Genomic DNA, 16,409 nt, shown 5'->3' with positions numbered 1-16,409 from the left:
CTATGCCCCACAAATAACCCAGAGATACATTTTAAATAAAAGGACACATTCTACTCATGTAAAAAAATGGATTTAGAAGGTGATTGGGCCGGATCCGGCCCCCGGGTCTTAGCTTGCCTACCCATACTTTAACCCATGGGTAGGCAAACTAAGGCCTGGGGGCCAGATGCGGCCCAATTGCCTTCTAAATCCGGCCTGCGGACGGTCTTAGAATCAGTGTGTTTTTCCATGAGCAGAATGTGTATTTTTATTTAAAATGTATCTCTGGGTTATTTGTGGGGCATAGGAATTCGTTCGTTTCCCTCCCCCCCAAAAAAATATAGTCTGGCCCCCACAAGGTCTGAGGGACAGTGGACCGGCTCCCTGCTGACAAACTTTGCTGGCCCCTGGGTTAAAGCGTTGAACTGGTGAGAGCAGGGTTCGAATTCCCACTCAGCCATGAAAATCACTGGGTGGCCTTGGGCCAATCTCTTAGTCTAATCTACCTCACAGGGTTTTTGTGAGAACGAAATGGGAAGGAGTCGAACCACGTATGCCACCCTGAGGCCCTTGGGAGATAAAGGGGGTATAGAAATGCAATAAATAAGTAAATATAAAATAACGCCGGAAGAAAACCTGAGCCTTGCTTGCCGGATCAAGTCAAGGGCCCGACTTGCCCAGCTTCTTCTTTTTTTTTTAAAGAATATTTATTAAGTTTTCCCATTTTTTAAACAAACAAACAAACAAAACAAACAGAAACATTAAACAAAGGCATAAAATTCATAAACCATACTTTTAAATAACAAATTTCTCAGACCTCCTCATACTTCTCCTTCTTGTATCCCAATTAAGATTATTTGTTCAGCAAATCCTTCATTTAAAGCATTACAGCTTGTAACATTACCTTATTTTTCAAACCCTTTCTTTTCCCCATCTATGTTCTTATATATCATTGCAGCTAGAAACCTCTCAATTTCAATCCAACACCATCTAACTTTCTTAAATTTTACAATGTTTCTGTAAATAGTCCTTAAATTTTTTCCAATCTTCTTCAGCCGACTCTTCTCCCTGGTCACGGATTCTGCTCGTCAATTCTGCCAATCCCATACAGTCAATCAGTTTCATCTGCCATTCTTCCAGAGTGGGTAGATCTTGCGTCTTCCAATACTTTGCGACTTGCCCAGCTTCTTGTTCTCCCCGTGGCCAACCAAGATGTCTCCATGGGAAACCCCTCAGTCAGGACTTGAGCATGACAGCGTTCTCCCTGCCTGAGACTCGCCGCAACTGATGGCCACCATTGCCTCTTGTGGAAATGAGTTCCATAGTTTAACTATGTGCTGTGTGTTTTGAATTGCCTAATGGAAAAGTGGGATAGATATAAGACATATGTTCAAAAATACAGTAAAGGTTCGCTATCTATGCTAGCATCCAACTGACGTTGGAGAGAGACGGAGTTGAGAAATAAGACCTAGGGTATATATTGATATAGGAATGTATTAGATAAAATGTAAAGAAATACAGTGGTACCTTGGGTTAAGTACTTAATTCGTTCCGGAGGTCCGTTCTTAACCTGAAACTGTTCTTAACCTGAATCACCACTTTAGCTAATGGGGCCTCCCACTGCCGCCGCACGATTTCTGTTCTCATCCTGAAGCAAAGTTCTTAAGCCGAGGTAATATTTCTGAGTTAGCGGAGTCTGTAACCTGAAGCATATGTAACCTGAAGCATCTGTAACCCAAGGTACCACTGTATACAATAATAAGAGTACATTCATTTGTAAAAAAAGGAATATACAACGGGATAGACAGGAAATCCAAAGTGTTGGTATATATATGATTTTGGAATCGTTTTTTCTCCTTGCTTCTTTTCTTTAGGTATATAATCTTTGTATACATGCTGAAAATTATATTATAATAAGCCTTGTGATGTAATATGATAATGTTTACCAATGTAATATAAGAACGTTAATAAATAAATAAAACTCAAAAAAACGACGACAGCAACAAATATGTGCTGTGTGAAGAATTATCTGTCCTGGGCCTTCATTGGGTTCTGGGAAAGAGGGAAAGAAAAAAACACCTCTGACAAATTTTGCCACCCTGTCTTGCAGCACTGAATTTCAGAATTGAGAGGGAGGTCTAACATTTACGCAAGCGGGTGGATAAATTCCTTCCCCTTCCCCACCATTCATAATTATTGCAAAATTCTGCCATGGCTGCTTCTCTTCGCCTCCACCTCCAAATGTCTGGCTTGGGGGTGGCACCTCCCGTCTTCTTTGCCGATGGGAAACTTCTCATCTTCTTCTTCTTCAAGGGGTGGCCTCCCCCTTCTGGCTTATGGGGGTTGTGGGGTGTGAGAGGGTGGCAGGAGGGGTGCCGGCCATTTCTGACACCTCCGCTTTTTTATGGCGGTGAGAATCGCCGTTGCCTGCAGTTTCCCACAAGCTGGTCACCATCTTACAATCTCTAGGGCCACAATAAAAAGTCGTAAAAGGCCTGTTGTGTGTCCCCACCCCCCCACCTCCTCAGATTCCCTCCAGCCACCCCACTGCATTTCAGAGCAAACTTCCATCCCTTAAATGTTCCGTCCAAGTGCGTGTGCATGTGTGTACCGGTAATTCTAAAAAATGAAAACACAAAAACATAACGCCCCACCTAGACCAGCCTCCTGTTCGCCAGGTACCCAAATGGGAAACCCACAAGCAGAATTCGAATACAAGACCCCCTCTCCCTTCCTGCGTTTTCCAACAACTGGTATTCAGACGCGTTTACTGCCTTCCAGCTGTGTAGGCAGAGCATAGTCATTCTGGCTAGTAGCGATCAATAGCTTCCTCCTCCATGAATTTTCCGAGTCCTCGTTTAACACCATCTTGCCTAGTGGGCATCACGGCTTCCTGTGGCAGGGAGTCCCATAGTTTAACTATGTGCTGCAGGAAGAAATCCATTCCTCGTTTGAGGAGCCTGCTAACATTCAAATGTTTGATGATGATGATGATTTATTATTTATACCCTGCCCATCTGTCTGGGTTTCCCCAGCCACTCTGGGCGGCTTCCAACAGAACACTAAAATACAATAACTTATTAAACATTAAAAGTTTCCCTAAACAGGGCTGCCTTCAAATGTCTTCTAAAAGTCTGGTAGTTGTTTTTCTCTTTGACATCTGGTGGGAGGGCATTCCACAGGAAGGGCGCCACCACCGAGAAGGCCCTCTGCCTGGTTCCCTGTAACTTGGCTTCTCGCAGGGAGGGAACTGCCAGAAGGCCCTCAGCCCTGGACCTCAGTGTCCGGGCAGAACGATGGAGGTGGAGACGCTCCTTTAGGTATACTGATGATGATAGGGGTCTTGTTTTTCTTCTTGAACTATTGCAATCCATTTGCATGGTGCTTCAGAGCATCCTTTCCCCAAACTTGTGCCCTACAGATGTTTGGGGACTGCGAGGAAAACGGAGGAAGAAGAGCATGGGTAGGCAAACTAAGGCCCGGGGGACGGATCCGGCCCAATCGCCTTCTAAATCTGGCCTGCGGACGGTCTGGGAATCAGCGTGTTTTTACATGAGTAGAATGTGCCCTTTTATTTAAAATCCTTCTCTGGGTTATTTGTGGGGCATAGGAATTTGTTCATTTTTAACTTTTTTCAAAATATAGTCCGGCCCCCCACAGTGGCGTAGCGTGGGTTGTCAGCACCCGGGGCAAGGCAAGTAATTTGCACCCCCTAACCTGTGGATTTGTGCCCCCCTAACCCTAACCCCCAGATGTTGCGCCCGGTGCGGCCGGTCCCCCCTGCACCCCCCACGCTACGCCACTGGCCCCCCACAAGGTCTGTGGGACAGTGGACTGGGCCCCTGCTGAAAAAATTTGCTGACTCCTGCATTATTATTATTATTATTATTATTATTATTAATACCCCGCCCTCCCCAGCCAAGGCCGGGCTCAGGGTAGCTAACAAACAATAATATAAACAAGTTGAATGAATACAACTTAAAAACAAGATTAAAATACAACATTAAAACATTAAAATGCAGAGGGGACCCCGCCTAAAATGGGGATCACAACCCCACCCCCCAAAAAAGGAGGGATAAGGTGTTGTTTAAGGGAGAGAGACCCCACAAAGGAGGGATAAAAGGCCCCATAGCTGGGCCATAGCTGGAGGGGGGGTTGTCAGTGGGGGACCCCAAAAATGAAGGGCGACCCCCCCATACACAACACCCCGTTTGGGCTTCGTTAGGGGAGGGGAAGCAGAGGGGCGATGGGGGTCCCTCGGCCGCGGGGTCTCCCGGGGGTTCCTGCAGGGGCTGAGCCCTCACCTCAGGGTCCCTGATGCGCCTCCTCGCCGACATTCAGTTACATGTGTGGTGTGGTATTTGGAGTGCTGGACTAGGACCCAGGAGAGACCAGGGTTCGAATTCCCACTTGGCCACGAAGCTTGCTTGGGCCAGTTGCTGCCTCTTGCAGCCTAGCCTACCTCACAGAGTTGACGTGAGGGTAAAATGACAGTTACGAGAACCATGTACGCACATTATTTATGTATGTCACTACTGCGGCCCGTGTTTCATTAGCCCCAAAATGGAAAACAAGCAAGGCCCCAGCCAAAGAAGAATGGCAACTCAAGTTGACGGAATATGCGCAGCTTGCAGACTTAACATATAGAATATGAGAACAAGAAGAACATATGTTTAGAGAAGATTGGAAAACATTTATTGAATGAATGGGGGGAAATTGCGTACAGCCGAAAACGTTGGCAGGATTAAGAGAAACTCAACAGTGTAAATAAGTCTTGATGGATGTAATAATGGAACACTGAATGGTTCGGTCTTTGTAAACTATGCCGGGATTTATGATATGCAAAATGAACCATGGAAAGAGAAGAAGGGAAGTCATTGATAGCTTGAGGATGTAAAAATGAGTATTTTAAATTGTAAAACAAAATTTTTAATTATATATATATATGAATGAATGAGAGAACCATGTTTGCACCACCTTCTGCTCATTGGACATAAAGGCAGTAAATAAATAGAGGTAGGATGAGTTTTGAGAATGTTTGTATGTATGTGTGTCTAGAGTCATATAATCATAGAGTTGGAAAGGACATTGGCGCTCATCTCATCCAATCCCTTGTTTTTTTAAGAAAAAAGGTGATTTTAATTTTTATCATCTGCAATACTGTCTTATTTATTTTGTAGCACAGTACATTGGTTATTTTTCCAGTTGTGATGTATGGAAGTGAGAGCTGGACCATAAAGAAGGCTGATCGCCGAAGAATGGATGCTTTTGAATTCTGGTGCTGGAGGAGACTCTTGAGAGTCCCATGGACTGCAAGAAGATCAAACCTCTCCATCCTGAAGGAAATCAGCCCTGAGTGCTCACTGGAAGGACAGATCCTGAAGCTGAGGCTCCAAGACTTTGGCCACCACATGAGAAGAGAAGACTCCCTGGAAAAGACCCTGATGTTGGGAAAGATGGAGGGCCCAAGGAGAAGGGGACGACAGAGGACGAGATGGTGGGACAGTGTTCTTGAAGCTACGAACATGAGTTTGAGCAAACTGCGGGAGGCAGTGGAAGACAGGAGTGCCTGGCGTGCTCTGGTCCAGGGGGTCACAAAGAGTTGGACACGACTAAACAACTAAACAACAACAACATTGGTTATTGCTTTCATTTTATGGATCAATGGTCTCGTTAAATTTTAAAATTCACTTTAAATTTCATCCAATCCCTTGTTGAAGGCAGGATGTGACCGTAGCACCCCTGGCAGATGGCTGTCCACCCTCTTCTTAAATGAAATGGAGAAGGCAGAGAAAACTGTGTCCCACACTGAAATCCCTGGAGGAAAATCTGGCAGGTGAAGCTTTCACCATCTCTGTGCCCTAGGAAAAGCTGTACCTGCTGCTAGACTGAGTGCCTAACATGCTATCAAAAGGCATCAGGAAAAAGGGGGCAAACTGGATTTAGGGGGCTGCGCGCACATGTCTCCATAATCATTCTTCTTCTTCGGCAACCCCTCGTAGCCGAGTAAGATTGTCTTCCATAAACACTATTTTAACAATGAGTCCATAAGTGACTGTGGAGGCCAATTCTGGATCCACAAGTCCTCCCACAGTGGGGACATTGGTTTCCGGGCGGGAGTTGAACATGGTGTGGATTTGCCAAACGTGCCTTCCTCTTAGCACGTTTCTCCCTTGCGTCCTGAGTTCGAGTGTCTTCAAAGCCCACAACACCTTTGGTAAAGACTGTTCTCCAACTGGAGTGCTCGCAGGCCAGTGTTTCCCAGTTGTCGGTGTTTATACTACATTTTTTTTAGGTTTGCCTTCAGACAGTCTTTAAACCTCTTTTGTTGACCACCAGCATTACGCTTTCCATTTTTAAGTTGGGAATAGAGGAGTTGCTGTGGAAGACGATCATCAGGCACCCGCACAACATGACCAGTCCAGCAAAGTGGATGTTGAAGAATCATCGCTTTGACACTGGTGATCTTTGCTTCTTCCAGTACACTGGCATTCGTTGTCATAGCCTGATCTACTAATTTAAGTGGAAGGCTGTTGACCAACAATAACTGAGGTCCTGACCTTGGAATAAATGGCAGGGAGCTGGTTCCCCTCTCCCCAACTCAACTTGTTTGATGCTGGGTTGGGGGGAAGGATAAAATATGCAAGTCTGGGGGGTCTTTGTTACCCAAATGATGGAGAGGGAGCCTCTATAAATTAGATACTGTGTCTGCATAATCCCTGCAGTAATTGAGCCCTATACATTAGTAAATGAATGGACTTTTCCCCAGGGGATAGCTAAATTAAAGGGGGGGCACCTCTATTGATCTAAACTGACTCATTCCAGGCAGACTTTTTAAGTTAACATCGCTGCTGAATAATCCTTTGGTCCCAGTGGAAACGGCCTTGTTGTTGTTATATGGTGGACTTGCAAAGAGGTAAAGGCTTTCTGGGAAATGGTATGTAATGAGTTAAAGAAAGTGTTTAAAGATACTTTTGTTAAAAAACCAAAAGCCTTTCTACTGGGTATAGTGGGAGAAGAGATATCAGGGGAAGATAAAAGACTGTTTACGTATGCAACAACTGTGGCAAGGATTATTTTAGCCCCAAAACGGAAACAACAAGAAGGACCGACGAAAGAAGATTGGCAGATGAAGATGATGGACTTTGCAGAACTGGCGAAGCTGGCAGGAAAAATCCTGGGTGCTTGCTGGGATTGTGTGGGGTGGTAAGGTAAAGGTAAAGGTACCCCTGCCCGTTCGGGCCAGTCTTGCCAGACTCTAGGGTTGTGCGCTCATCTCACTCTATAGGCCGGGAGCCAGCGCTGTCCGCAGACACTTCCGGGTCATGTGGCCAGCGTGACAAGCTGCATCTGGCGAGCCAGCGCAGCACACGGAACGCTGTTCACCTTCCTGCTGGTAAGCAGTCCCTATTTATCTACTTGCACTTTGACGTGCTTTCGAACTGCTAGGTTGGCAGGAGCTGGGACCGAACGATGGGAGCGCACCCCGCCGCGGGGATTCGAACCGCCGACCATGCGATCGGCAAGTCCTAGGCGCTGAGGTTTTACCCACAGCGCCACCCGCGTCCCAGTGTGGGATGGTAGCAGGGCATAAATTCAATTCAATTTCCATTTAAAGGCAGACTCACTTAATTTGCACTTTCTGAAAAGAACCGTGAATCGAAAAACAGCCATCTTTTGAAATTCTCACTTCTCCGAATTTTGCAATGCAGTTCTCCATCCAGGGAACGTGTACAAAAATGCACACAGCAGGATAAAGTATGCGTATAAATACACATATTAGAGAAAACATGTTTTCTATTAGGGGAAATTGCTTTGCACAAATCTTTGGTTTGGTTTTCCACAGATACATATCAGATTGTGATTTTATTTTTTTGAAGTCGTCCTGAAAATTCGCTGAGGGTGATAATAATAATACACACAAGATGTCATACAAATATTTGTATATTAGGATAGATTTGCCAGTGAAATTTCAGGGTGACTTCAAAAAAGAAAAAGAAAAATCACAATCTGATATGTCTCTGTGGAAAACCAAACAGAATATTGGGAAACTGAGAAACAACACAAAATTATCCAATTTGCCCATCCCTAACGCTAGCTTGGGACAAAAACTCACCTAGTCCAACATTCTTTTTTCACAGAGGCCAATCAGACGCCTACATGCAGAACTTGAGGGCAACAAGAACTCCTAGAGACGAGTAGCATGGGGTTTCACAGCTGAGGCTTTTACAGAGATGCTGGTGCCCCCACCAAAAAGACCCTGTCAATGGTATAGTGGTACCTCGGGTTAAGTACTTAATTCGTTCCAGAGGTCCGTTCTTAACCTGAAACTGCTCTTAACCTGAAGCACCACTTTAGCTAATGGGGCCTCCTGCTGCTGCCGCGCCTCCGGAGCACGATTTCTGTTCTCATCCTGAAGCAAAGTTCTTAACCTGAAGCACTATTTCTGGGTTAGCGGAGTCTGTAACCTGAAACGTATGTAACCTGAGGTACCACTGTATTTGCTCTATCTTCCTCCTCTTGCTGTTGACCCAGAGAGAGGATCTCAGGTTTTTCATAATGGATTCCCCAACAACCTACAGAGCTATATCATAGAATGAATTTCATCTTATTTGTGTGTTTATTTTGAACTCCCTGTTTACCATAATGAGTTTGGGCTGGGTTACAGCTATAGAATTTACATAGATAGATAGATGATAGATAGATAGATAGATAGATAGATAGATAGATAGATAGATAGATAGATATAGATAGATATAGATAGATAGATAGATAGATAGATGATAGATGATAGAGATAGATAGATAGATGATAGATAGATAGATAGATAGATAGATAGATAGATAGATAGATAGAGATAGATAGATAGATAGATAGATAGATAGATAGATGATAGATATAGATAGATAGATAGATAGATAGATAGATAGATGATATAGATAGATGATAGAAATAGCTTTGGCCATCCTGATGCCCTTCAGAGGTTCATCGAATAGATTCATAGAATTGTAGTCCCATGCTCATCTGCCCGGCAAAAGGCTGGTTCAGGTGGCTTTATTCTGTGGGCTCTGTAGAATATTATGGGCTGCCTTTGGTGGGCTCTGCCTATAAAAAGGGGCATATAAATTGTACAATGTAACATAAACAAACAAACAGATAAACAAATGAAACAAAACAAAACAAATAAGACAGCTGGGGTGAGACATATCAGGTTGAACACTGGTGCCAAACTCCCTGGTGGTCTAGTGGTTAGGATTTGGCGCTCTCACCGCCGCGGCCCGGGTTCGATTCCCGGTCAGGGAATGTGTTTTGCCTTCAAAACGAACTGGGTGCAGGTTTTGCCCAAATATATATGCTTTATATTTGAAAATACAGTGGTACCTCAGGTTAAGTATTTAATTTGTTCCGGAGGTCTGTTCTTAACCTGAAGCACCACTTTAGCTAATGGGGCCTCCCGCTGCCGCTGCACGATTTCTGTTCTCATCCTGAAGCAAAGTTCTTAACCTGAAGCACTATTTCTGGGTCAGCGGAGTCTGTAACCTGAAGCGTCTGTAACCTGAAGCGTATGTAACCCGAGGTACCACTGTAGGTTTCTTCTGAGAACCAGTGTGGCATATAACAGTTACAGTGTTGGACACTAGGATGTAAAAGCTATAAATACGGTGAGTTTTGCCCATGCGTTTTAGAGTCATATAATCACAAAGTTGTAAAGGACATTGGAGCTCATCTCACTCAGTCCCTTGCTGAGGGCAGGATGCGACCCTTAGCACCTCTGGCAGATGGTTGTCTAAGCCAGGGGTCGGCAAACTTTTTCAGCAGGGGGCCGATCCACTGTCCCTCAGACCTTGTGGAGGGCCGGTCTATATTTTGAAGGGGGGAAAAAAGAACAAATTCTTATGTCCCACAAATAACCCAGAGATGTATTTTAAATAAAAGGACACATTCTACTCATGTAAAAACACCAGGCAGGCCCCACAAATAACCCAGAGGTGCATTTTAAGTAAAATGGCACATTCTACTCAGGTAAAAACACGCTGATTCCTGGACCGTCGGCGGGCCGGATTGAGAAGGCGATTGGGCCGGATCCAGGCTACCCATGGTCTAAGCTCTGCCTCTTGGTTTAGCCAGGATTAAACTGGGGAAGAGGGGAACCACAGTAGGGTCCTTGGAGGTGGGATCTAAATGTAAGGAAAGGAAAGGCAATGGAAGGAAGGAAGTCCTACTCAGAGGAGACCCACTGAACAAAACCACCTTCATTGATTTCATTGGGTGTGCAGAGAATATGACTTAGAACGCACGGTGTCTTTGTAACGTGTATCAATAGACTCTCCGAATAGAAAATGTCATAAAAACGAAGAGTTCATGGTTCAGAATGGACTCTCCTGCCTTAGAGGTTTTTAAACAGCGGTTGGATTGTCGTCGTCCACCAGGAATCCTTTAGTTGTGATTCCGGCATTGTAGGGGGTTGGACTAGATGGTCCCTGGGGTCCCCTCCGACGCTTGAATATCACGGCTCAAGGCCCTTGATCACCTGGTCGTTGTTGGAAGAAGAGCTGGCCAAAAAAGAAAAGAAAAAAGAGAAGTTGATGAACTATGCAGAACTGGCAAAAATGACAGATAAAGAGAAAAGGACAACAGTGACTTTGAAAAAGAATGGGAACCATTTATATTAGATTCATAGCTGTCAACGTTTCCCTTTTTTTAAAGGGAAATTCCCTTATTCCGAATAGGATTCCTCGCAAGAAAAGGGAAAAGTTGACAGCTATGATTAGACTCGATGGCAGGATTTAAAGAAACATTCACATTATTAGCATTAGAAAATGTTTAGAAAATAGGGAAATATTATAGTGTATTTACTTTTATTTTTATGTTTTGCGGCTTGATGTTATGTTATTAATAACTTTTTTCCTGTTAGGAGATAGCAAAGTGGGTGAAAAGAGAAACAAACCAGAAGCGAAAGTTGGGGGAAGCCCTGGTGCGGAGGGAGGGAGGAATATATAGTGAATGTTAAGAAATTGAGATGTATGTAATGAATGAAAAAGAAAAATGAATTTTTAAAATTATTTATTTTTTAACTTCCCCAAAGTGGTTCTGGGCATCTCCTCTTCTGGTCGCTTGCTAGGTTTTCCCTAGCAGTCAGATTTAAAAGATCTATCAACCACCTCAGATATGCAGATGGCACAACATTGATGGCAGACAGTGAGGAGGAATTAAAGAACCTTTTAATGAGGGTGAAAGAGGAGAGTGCAAAATATGGTCTGAAGCTCAACATCAAAAAAGACTAAGATCATGGCCACTGGTCCCATCACCTCCTGGCAAATAGAAGGGGAAGAAATGGAGGCAGTGAGAGATTTTACTTTCTTGGCCTCCAGGATCACTGCAGATGGTGACAGCAGCCACGAAAATAAAAGACGCCTGCTTCTTGGGAGAAAAGCAATGACAAACCTAGACAGCATCTTAAAAAGCAGAGACATCACCTTGCCAACAAAGGTCCGTATAGTTTTCCCAGTAGTGATGTATGGAAGTGAGAGCTGGACCATAAAGAAGAATGGATGGACACGACTAAACGACTCAACAACAACAACATAGAAGGACTCCTCTCCTCTCCAACTCAGAAAGTATAAGGAAATGTGGAGGAGAATCTCCCAACTTTCCCTTTCCCCCCTCCTAGCAACGGCTGGAGCTGCAAGTGTGCGCGACACGCTCCATCTCCCAGGGTGGAACGCGGAGATCAAAGGGAGGATGAAGGTGCGAACTTTCCTTTCGAATTGGGGGATGTTGGGATGCGGGGGAGGCTGGGCGTGGGAGGGGCGGGAAGGGAGGATATAAAAGGGACCCCGGGGCCTTTGAAGAGCGGGATAGGAGAGAGAGAGAGAAAGGGGATTCGTGTTTCTTTCCCGGGTCCACAAGCCAAGAAGAGTCCAGCGCGCAGGAGAGACCAAGCCCTCCATCCTCCATCCTTTTGGCTCCTGCAAGTTATGACCATGACTAGCCAAAAGTGGGACCGCAAAGACGAGAAGAAGGTACCAGTTGCATCCGGGCTGGCTGGCTGGCAGGTGGGCCCCGCGAGGGCAAGATTCTGCTCTCAACTCCCCTCTCGGTGGAGAGGCTTGCTTCTTCTCCCTGCCTGGCAGCGGGGGTTGGGATGGATGACCTCCGGGGGTCCCTTTTTTTTTCATTCCAACTCTGCCCCCACCAGAAGCTGGAGCTCAGAGCAGAATCGGGCCCTCTCTCGGCATGGGAATCCGCTTTTCTGTTTCAAAAGCTCTCTCTCTTCTCTTCCTTCCTCTTCCCCTCCTTCGCCTCCATCCCCGCCACGCCTCTCCTCCTTCCCCACCGCCTGGCCTCCCCCTCCTGCCCCACAACCTCTCTCTCTCTGCAGCTGCTGAAGCCCCTGATGGAGAAGAGGCGCAGGGACAGGATGAATCAAAGCCTCGACCGGCTCCGGGTCTTGCTTTTCGAAGCCACCCAGGACGAGGTAAGGGCAAGGGACTCCCTCTCTCGGGCTGCTTACATGCAGCACGTTTAAAGCACCCGCTCAAGGAAGCCTGGGAACTGTAGTTCGTACTGGGTGCTGGGAATTGTAGTTCTGCGGCGGGGGAAACGATGGTTCCCATCATTTTTGGGGAAGGGGAGTGGCCCCATCTCTCCCTCTCTCCGGCTGCTTACATGCAGCACGTTTAAAGCACCCGCTCAAGGAAGCTTGGGAATTGTAGTTCGTACTGGGTGCTGGGAATTGTAGTTCTGAAGGGATGGGTGGGAGGGAAAGGATGGTTCCCAGGATTCTTTGGGAAGGGGGATGGGGTGGAAATGTGCTGTGAATGCAGGGTTTTGGTTTGTTGTCGTCGTTGGTCTGTCTGGGGAGACAATGGAGTGCGCCTCCGGGGGTGAAGCCAAACTGCTGTGTTGCAGCACCGAAGTGCGCAAGCCTGGGCAGTGTGTGTGTCTGGAGCTGCCCAGATGACAAGACCCCCCCTCTCGGCTTGGCTGATGTGGTCCAAAAGAAAACAGAGCAAGACGTTTGGCACCAGCTTGGCTGCAGGAGTTGCCGGAAGGAGGCAAACAAGGCTCCATCCAACAGTTTTAGGGACTCCACTCCGGATTTGTGTAGGGTTTACACCGGAGCCTTTTCTTCTCCTGAAGATATCCTGCAAGGCTGTGGAGGTTGGGCCTGGAGCCTGTCTTTCCGCAGGTCCCTAACTCACCAAGAGTTTGAGACCCAGCTAGCTGAAGCCTAACTCTCTTGATGTCCACCGCCTGTTTTAAAGCCCCAACCCGCCCCCCGCAAGTCAAACAAAGAATATTTTATTTTCACCCCTACTTTCCTTCCCCGTTTTTTTTCTCCCACCCTCTTCTTTTGTCTTGTTTTTTCTCCCCCCTGCAGAGACTTAAAAACCCCAAAGTGGAAAAAGCAGAAATTTTGCAAAAAACAGTTCAGTTTTTGAAGACGCAGCCTTTATCAGGTATAACGTTTCTTGTATCGTTGTTTTATTATTATTATTATTGTTTTTACTTTTTTTTACTTTTATTATTGTTGCAACTTTAGAAAACAACCCTCCGGAGAAATGGAAAGGCTTTTCGGGAAAGGGAGCGAGGGACTTAGGTGTGGAATAACAGTCTCCCCAGGAATTTTTTTGAAACAGGTTTAACTTCCTAGTAGTTGAATTTGCCCTGAGGAGGCCCCTAGGCAGTCGAAATCTGAGAGGCCCCCTCGCAAATCATCTTCAAGCTTCTGCTTGGCTTGATTGTAATTTTCTTCCATGATCAAATCAATATTATTTTGATCCATCGTCGCAGCACCTCTAAAAGGCCCATAAACCGGTGCCTTCTGTGCCTATTTGGAAATCTGGCACTCAATGAAGGTTTGCACATTAGGTGTTTAAAGCACCACCTTTTCCCCAAGGAATCCTGGGAATTGTAGTTTGCAAAGGGTGCTGGGAATTGTTGTTCTGTGGGGGGTGAACTACAGACTCCAGGATATATTAGGCTGGAAGGTAAACGGCGTTTCCGTAGTCATGCTGGCCACGTGACCTGGAAGCTGTACGCTGGCTCCCTCTGCCAATAAAGTGAGATGAGCACCGCGACCCCAGAGTTGGCCTTTACCTTTACCTTACCACGAGGAAACAGGCCCCCAGCACTGGGAAAACCTCTTGGAAATCCTATATAATGTATGTGCATATTTTGATGGGTCTCTGGGCCTCCCTTCCGCATCACTCTCCAAGGTAGTTGACATTTCTGGTGCGGATAATAATAATAATTTATTTTTTGTACCCCGCCCATCTGGCTGGGCTTAACCAGCCACTCTGGGCAGCTTCCAACAAAGATTCAAAATACATTAAAATGTCACACATTAAAAACTTCCCTGAACAGGGCTGCCTTCAGATATCTTCTAAATGTCAAGTAGTTGTTTATCTCTTTGACATCTGATGGAAGGGCGTTCCACAGGACGGGTGCCACTACCGAGAAGGCCCTCTGCCTGGTTCCCTGTAGCTTTGCTTCTCACAGTGAGGGGACCGCCAGAAGGCCCTCGGCGCTGGACCTTAGTGTTGAGCAAGGGCTGTAGCTGAGCGGCAGAACATCCGCCTTGCATGCAGTTCAAATTCCAGGTACGGCTGGGAGGAGACATTGCTTGAAACCCTGGAGAGCTGTTGCCAGCCACTACTAAGCTAGATGGACCATTGGCACAACAAAGCCTTTTGCCATACAGTGGTGCCTCGGGTTAAGTACTTAATTCGTTCCGGAGGTCCGTTCTTAACCTGAAGCACCACTTTAGCTAATGGGGCCTCCTCTTGCCGCCGTAGCACGATTTCTGTTCTCATCCTGAAGCAAAGTTCTTAACCTGAAGCACTATTTCTGGGTTAGAGGAGTCTGTAAGCTGAAGCGTATGCAACCTGAAGCGTAACCCGAGGTACCACTGTATTCCTGTTGTTGTTTAGTCGTTTAGTCGTTTAGTCGTGTCCGACTCTTCGTGGCCCCCTGGACCAGAGCACGCCAGGCACTCCTGTCTTCCACTGTCTCCCGCAGTTTGGTCAAACTCATGCTGGTAGCTTTGAGAACACTGTCCCACCATCTCGTCCTCCGTCGTCCCCTTCTCCTTCTGCCCTCCATTTTCCCCAACATTAGGGTTTTTTCCAGGGAGTCTTCTCTTCTCATGAGGTGGCCAAAGTACTGGAGCCTCAGCTTCAGGATCTGTCCTTCCAGTGAGCACTCAGGGCTGATTTCCTTAAGAATGGAGAGGTTTGATCTTCTTGCAGTCCATGGGACTCTCAAGAGTCTCCTCCAGCACCAGAATTCAAAAGCATCAATTATTTGGTGATCAGCCTTCTTTATGGTCCAGCTCTCACTTCCATACATCACTACTGGGAAAACCATAGCTTTAACCATACGGACCTTTGTTGGCAAGGTGATGTCTCTGCTTTTTAAGATGCTTTCTAGGTTTATGGGTTAGCAAACCCATAAAGACGAAGGTTTGTGGGGAACGCTGAATTTCTGGGCCCCATCTCTCAAGGCCCTTTTACATAACCGTGATTTCTGTCCTCAACATGGTCTCCAATGGCCTGGGATTTCTCTCTCTCTCTTAAAAAAAAAAAAAGGAAAGGAAGGGAAACCAAATAACCTGTTTTCGGGGGCCGCCCTGCCAATCTGGACCCTGAGAGGTGTGCTTGCAAGTTGCCCAGCGGATCTCTAAACTGTTGTCATTTCTCTCTCTCTCTCTCTTTCTTTATTCCACCCTTCTTGCTGCATACACCACAGAGACCAAGCACAAGGAAGATGCCCTTCTGCAAAGGTACCACAGCGGCTACCGGGAGTGCCTGACCCAAGCCACCCACTTCCTCCGGGCCAGTCCAGGCATCTGCACGGGGAAAAAGGCCTACCTGATGGAGCACATCTGCCACTGCATGGAGAAGATCACAGCCAGCCCACGGAGGGAAGTCCACCGGCCCCCACCGGCCGCCCCCACCCCCAGCTACGACCTGCAGCAGCGGTACAGCCCAGATGTCTTCGCCGGGTGCAGCCCCCCACTCAGTGGGACCCCCTACGTCCTGCACCCACCTTCGTCCACCTACCCAGCCAGCCAAGGACTGCAGGCCCGACTCGGGGGGTCGGCCCAGCAGGGTAGCTGCAGCAGGGCGCAGCAGAACAAACTCTCGGAAACGCGGAACTCCTCGCCGCAGTCCCCGCAGGCGCTGAACGTATGGAGGCCCTGGCCTTGAAGGGTCCTCTCCCCTCTAAAACCCCCTTGTAAATTTATATTAGATTCTCTATATATTGTATATTATGGGTTTTATGTTGTCGAATGTGTTGTTGTTGTTTTTGGATGGGGCCTCCCTTTTCTGGGGTGGTGGTAGATTTCCGCCTCCTCGTAAATTTATATTATATTCTCTATATATTGTATATTATGGGTTTTACCGTATTTTTGGCTCTATAAG

General features: G+C 46.5%; 1 protein-coding gene and 1 non-coding gene across 2 annotated transcripts; both read left to right on the top strand.

Moving 5' to 3' along the window:
- The first annotated feature begins 9,210 nt into the window (after nt 1–9,210).
- On the top strand, nt 9,211–9,282 carry TRNAE-CUC (transfer RNA glutamic acid (anticodon CUC)). Its single transcript has one exon. It is a non-coding gene; the product is annotated as a tRNA-Glu (tRNA).
- Nucleotides 9,283–11,828: 2,546 nt separating this feature from the next.
- Nucleotides 11,829–16,382, top strand: LOC128400563 (transcription factor HES-7.1-A-like). The gene is made up of 4 exons (XM_053362859.1): nt 11,829–12,002; nt 12,362–12,457; nt 13,364–13,442; nt 15,733–16,382. Exons 1-4 carry the CDS (start codon nt 11,958–11,960, stop codon nt 16,191–16,193), a joined length of 681 nt encoding a protein of 226 aa, XP_053218834.1. The 5' UTR covers nt 11,829–11,957; the 3' UTR covers nt 16,194–16,382.
- Nucleotides 16,383–16,409: the final 27 nt, after the last annotated feature.

Source organism: Podarcis raffonei, chromosome 13 (assembly GCF_027172205.1).
Source record: "Podarcis raffonei isolate rPodRaf1 chromosome 13, rPodRaf1.pri, whole genome shotgun sequence".
In the NCBI taxonomy this organism is placed as follows: domain Eukaryota; kingdom Metazoa; phylum Chordata; class Lepidosauria; order Squamata; family Lacertidae; genus Podarcis; species Podarcis raffonei.
This window is presented reverse-complemented; position numbering and strand designations above follow the sequence as displayed.